Genomic DNA, 5,321 nt, shown 5'->3' with positions numbered 1-5,321 from the left:
CAAAGCCCCAGGTGAGGCGGTGGCATGAGCTGGGCATGGACTTGGCATGGGCAGCAGCCGCCGGTACCCAGACTTTGCGGTCAGCCCTGGTTGACCCCTCTGCTGTGGCTGTGCTGGCCTGGGCAGGAGATGGCCCTGGGACTCTTCGCTCCTCATGGGGTCCCCCACAGCAGCCTTGTGAAAGGCCAGAGTAAAGCACCCTCAAAGCCATTGCTCCTGGAAGCCAACGACCTGGCTGAGCCTCGAGCCATGGGTTGGGAACCCGGGCGGTCAGGAAGGGCTCTTCTTTTGGCTGGGGTGGGACATGACAGGGCTTGGCAGGAGATGTACCCCTGGGGAGCTCCCGGGGCTGGAGGCTCAGCCGCCATTCCCTTGCAGAGAACGGGGCTCTAAGGAACGGGACGGAGGAGGTGATCTCCCTCGAGCAGTGCCCCCCCACCAAGAGGCTGAAGACCAACCTCTGCAACAATAGCAAGGAGCAGCGAGTGGAAGAGGACCAGACCCGAGGTAACTGGTGGCAAGACCTGGGGAGCGGCATGGCCTGGGCCCGTGCATCCTGAAAAGCATTGGGTACCCTCTCTGGGAAAGGGCTTGGCTCTTCCCAGGGACCATGAGCGTAGTTTCTGAAGGCAAAAGCTTAGGTGGTCTCGTGTTGCTCACTTGTGCCTTATAAGACACCACAAACCCAACTTCAAGGTGTGGGGCCACAAGCTGGGCTCCATTATTTGCTCAGCTTGGAAATGATTTGTGTGTTGCTACTCAGAGCTCTAGCTCTAATATCTCCAGCAGTGAAAGGACATGGGTTTTGCACCAAAATTTCTAATGTGCCCATGGGCTGCCTTCTCTGTGCAGCGCTCCGCAAAGCTGTAGCAGTTTTAATGCAAGAAATAAGGCATCTGTAAGGAGAGCGCATTTAAAGTTTGCTACATAAGGAATGATAAATCTCTATTTTTTGTCTTTTTAATTTTATAAAGAGCAAATGGTTTCCGAAGTTACGAACAACAGTGGGAGTCTCGAAGGTAATCGACTGCCCTGTGTCCCTTGGGAAAAGGTGTGGGGCTGATGCGGGTGCTTACAGTTGGTACTGGGCAAAGATCATGGGTCCCATCTTAACCGCACCGTGTAGAAAAGGGGGGAAGTGCTGTGATTGCAGATTACCGGGCCTCACTTAGTGTTGAGGGGAGCAGACTGCTGTGCCGATCCTCCCCGCAGGGCCCGTTCCCGCGGAGCCGCAGTTGCATCTGCACCCGCATGTGGCTGAGAGGAGCGGCTCCAGTCTCTGCAGCCCGCGGAGGGACGGAGGTGTGGGGTCTGCGCTCTTGCGCTCTCCCTTCCCCGGGGTGAGCGGAGCTCTTTCTGTCACACAGACAGCTGTTTGTCCTGTGGGAGGAGAAACCCGGCCACCTTCCACCCGCTGTTCGAGGGGGGCCTCTGCCAGACGTGCAGGGTAAGTGCTGCTGTCCCGGGGCTGAGCGGGGGCCGGAGTTTGGGGTGAGAGTCTACCCCTGCTGCAGTCAGCACTGTCAGGACAGCAGAGGTGTCCGTGCCAGGTCCTGGTGACCACGGGGCTGTCCCTTGGCATGTGCTCTCCACATGAAGCACTGAGGATGTGCCTCTCCGAGCTCTTGGCATGCACCAGGGATGGAGCAGAGCTGCATTCTCTCTTCACCCTCTGAGCACAGATCCTGATCCTCTGTCCTTCTCTCCTCCCGGCTGTCCTTTTGCTAGGATAGATTCCTGGAGCTCTTCTACATGTACGATGAAGACGGCTACCAGTCCTACTGCACTGTCTGCTGCGAAGGCAAGGAGCTGCTGCTCTGCAGCAACGCCAGCTGCTGCAGGTGGGCCCCGTCTCTGCTCCTCCATCTCAGCTCACAGTGTTGCTCCTGGGGAGCCACAGGGAAGCGGGGTCATGCCTGAGCCTGGGCAGGGTGCTGCACTGGTGCCCAGCTGGCTGCCACACAGCACATCCCAGCACAGCCCACCCGGTCCTTGCTGAGCCACTCTGCACCTGAATAAACTCTGGGGAGGATGGCAGGAGCTTTACCCACACCTTGGTCACCATCTTGTGTTAGCTGCCTTAAAAACCAGGATACCGCATGGAAAGGCATCCTACAAAATGGGGTGGGGACTCAGGTGCATGGCAAAGGAGACGCCAGGAGAGGCTGGGGTGACCCAGAGGGGTTTCTGGAGGTGACGGGCACGAGGTGTTGTGGTTTGGGCAGGTGCTTCTGTGTGGAGTGTCTGGAGGTGCTGGTGGGGCGAGGGACGTCGGCCAAGGCAAAAGAGCAGGAGCCCTGGAACTGCTACATGTGCCAGCCCCAGAGGAGCTACGGGGTGCTGCAGCGCCGGCAGGACTGGAACACTCGCCTGCAGGACTTCTTCACCAGCGACAAGGGACAGGAATATGTAAGGGCTGCGGGCAGGCAAGCCCAGTGCGCTGGGCTTTGGGGGAGAGGGCTGCAGGGGGCAAGGCTCAAAATTCCTTCCCTCTGCCTTGGTCTTGCTCATCCACTCTCTCCAAGGGTGCTGGGCTCTTGGCCTCAGAGATGCTGCCCTGAAGGTGGAGGCGATGCCTGTAAAGCCAAGGTTTAGCCTCATAGGGCATCGCAGCATTGCCCAGAGCTGGGGCTTCATTGCTTTCCTTTCCTTGCAGGCTGCACCCAAAATCTACCCGACAGTCCCACCAGCGAAGAGGAGACCTATTCGAGTGCTCTCTTTATTTGATGGCATAGCAACAGGTGAGGCACTGAAGAGCACCGTCCTGATGGCTTACAGCACTGGATGTCAGGGATGAATAGTTTCATGGCCTGAAACCGGTCTCTGCAAGCTCTTTGGGGAGAAGGGGATGGGTGAAGGGCAGGGGTATCTCCATCAGAAGGGGATGAGGGCAGGGGCTCCCCTTCCTGCTGGACAGGGCTGGGGAGGAGGGAGGGATGAAGGGAAGAAGGGATGGATGGAGGGAGGGAGGGCATAGGAATTTTGCTCACAGAGGTTCCTGCTGCACCGAGTGCCATCTCGGGTGGCTGGTTTCACTGAGAAGCAAGAGCTGTGGGAGGGTTGGTAACCCGGCCTCTGGTGAAGAAATGCCTGAGGGCAAACTGGTTTGATTCAGTTTACTCGGCTCTGGAGTTCTTTCTGGGAGCAAACTTGCCTGGAGGAACAGGTCAAAAAAATAGTTTGCTCATCCAGAAGTCCTGTGTGACTTCACTCACTTAGGACATGCAAGAGCGGCCACATCGAGCTTCAGTGCTGACGAAGGAGACTGGGAGGCTAAAGAGAGCAGTGCAACATCAGACCTCTGTCCCTTGGCAGGGTACCTGGTGCTGAAGGACTTGGGCATCCAAGTGGAGAAGTACATTGCCTCAGAGATCTGCGAAGACCCCATCGCTGTGGGCACCATGCAGCACGAGAGCAACATCACCTATGTGCACGATGTCAGGAACATAACCAAGAGAAACGTGAGCACCGGTTCTGCAGGGGGGCTGGGGAACGGGGCACCACGGCTCCATGGGTCTCACCCCACCAGCCCTGGGACGGGCTTGCACACTGTCCTGCCGGGGAGGAGAGACCTGCTTCCATGGCGTCTCCTAACTGGGTCTGTCTATTCACTTTAGATCGAGGAGTGGGGTCCCTTTGACCTGGTGATCGGTGGAAGCCCCTGTAACGACCTCTCCCTTGTCAATCCGGCCAGGAAGGGGCTGTATGGTAAGGCTGCTTGGCCTCTGCAGGGCTGGGTACCCCCAGGGTGTTCTGGGGTGCAGAGCCACCTTAAAGTCCAGGGGAGGGGTTCAGCCCCAGTCTTCGTTGGTGGTGGCTCCTCTCTGACCTGCAAACCGTGGGGTGGTACCTGCAAAGCACAGGCTGTCTCCATGCCAGTCGCGGTGGGGAGGGCAGCCAGGTCCCCCAGACCCGTGCCCCCTGCTCCCACAGCTGGTTCCAACCTGCCGCTCCGGCTTTCTCACTTTTAGAAGGAACCGGGAGGCTGTTCTTCGAATTTTACCACCTGCTCAACTATGCCCGTCCCAAGGCGGGAGAGGAGCGCCCCTTCTTCTGGATGTTCGAGAACGTGGTGGCCATGAGGGTCAACGACAAGAGGGACATTTCTCGGTTTCTGGAGGTAGGGATTGCTGCTGGCTTCGGGAAAGACGTTGGAGCAGGAGGCGCTTGCTGGGCTATGCAAGGTGTGCCGAGGCTGTGAGGGTCTGGCTGTGGTTTGGTATGGCCCTGATGCTGGAAAACCCACTGACGCTGGAAAACGCCCTGCCTGATGCAGACACCAGGAATCAACTTTTTAGTCTTGGCTCTGGATCCCCTCTGGCTTTCAGCAGGTTAATCCCGAGCACTGCTTCTCTGGGGGAGGGGTTTTGCCAGCCTTGCAGAAAGCATCTGTTCCGGAGCAATGCCTGTTGTTTCTAGGGAGGTCAGGGACTAGAAAGGATTTTTAACTCTGTGGTAGCCAAGGCGGGCTGTGGATCGGCAGGAACCCATGTGTGTAGAAGCCCCATCGGAGGCTGATGGTCCTGATCCTGGCCCAGAGAAATGGGTTGCTGAAGCATGCTGTGATTTTCGTTAGCTGCTGGCCATTGTCGTGGGAGCCCACGTGGCTGACCGGACCGTGCTCTGGTGGAGCAAGGGTTTGTTGAGGGGACTACATCTTTAGGAGCATTTGCTGAAGGCTTTGAAGTCCCTGCAGCACAGAAGGGCTTCCTGTGCAGGAGAGGGATGAGCCCACACCTCCTCTTAAATTTTATTTTTCCCCCTCTCATCATCTGCAGTGTAACCCGGTTATGATCGATGCTATCAAGATATCAGCTGCCCACCGAGCACGCTATTTCTGGGGCAACCTTCCGGGGATGAACAGGTAATCAATCGTTCGCTGTCATTTTGAGTCTCTTGCTGTAGTTTTGTTTTGTTTTGTGGTGCTTGTGTGGTGGTTCTCTTCCTCCTTGGCCCTAAGCCCGGCTCCTGGGAGCCAGGGAGCTGCAGCTCCTGTACGGTGCAGTTTCCCTGCGGTGATGTGCACATGATAATGCGCTTGTTAATGAGCAAAGATGAGACTCTGGGAAAAGTGTAGCAGCATCCTCTGCCCCCGGACCTGAAGCCTGTGGAGGGAAGAGTGGTAGGGCTTGTGCAGGATGCTGCGTGGTGTGTCTAGCTTGGGGATTCACGTGTGCACCAGCGTTTGTTTAAAACCCAGGCTGATTTGGGGTGCTATATGGCAGCCCTGTGCCCTGGTCAGTGCCATGCAGGGGCTTGCTGGAGATAAACCCGAGCAGCCGCCTTGGCTGGGGCGGCTCAGCCCGGTGCGGCGGCGTGAG

The 5,321-nt window shown here is 57.5% G+C and overlaps 1 protein-coding gene across 1 annotated transcript in view; it reads left to right on the top strand.

Moving 5' to 3' along the window:
• Positions 1–5,321, top strand: part of DNMT3B (DNA (cytosine-5-)-methyltransferase 3 beta) — an 18,992-nt gene that overhangs the window by 10,981 nt on the left and 2,690 nt on the right. Inside the window, exons 8-18 of the mRNA XM_009893533.1 lie at positions 127–253; positions 379–507; positions 975–1,019; positions 1,368–1,447; positions 1,729–1,841; positions 2,226–2,409; positions 2,657–2,741; positions 3,316–3,461; positions 3,618–3,708; positions 3,972–4,120; positions 4,779–4,864. Of these exons, the coding sequence (XP_009891835.1) occupies positions 127–253; positions 379–507; positions 975–1,019; positions 1,368–1,447; positions 1,729–1,841; positions 2,226–2,409; positions 2,657–2,741; positions 3,316–3,461; positions 3,618–3,708; positions 3,972–4,120; positions 4,779–4,864 (1,235 nt within the window). The remainder of the gene's footprint in view (positions 1–126; positions 254–378; positions 508–974; positions 1,020–1,367; positions 1,448–1,728; positions 1,842–2,225; positions 2,410–2,656; positions 2,742–3,315; positions 3,462–3,617; positions 3,709–3,971; positions 4,121–4,778; positions 4,865–5,321) is intronic.

The sequence above is a fragment of the Charadrius vociferus genome, unplaced genomic scaffold, assembly GCF_000708025.1.
Source record: "Charadrius vociferus isolate BGI_N301 unplaced genomic scaffold, ASM70802v2 scaffold259, whole genome shotgun sequence".
In the NCBI taxonomy this organism is placed as follows: Eukaryota; Metazoa; Chordata; class Aves; order Charadriiformes; family Charadriidae; genus Charadrius; species Charadrius vociferus.
The sequence above is the reverse complement of the archived record's forward strand: the minus strand, read 5'-3'. Positions and strand labels throughout refer to the sequence as shown.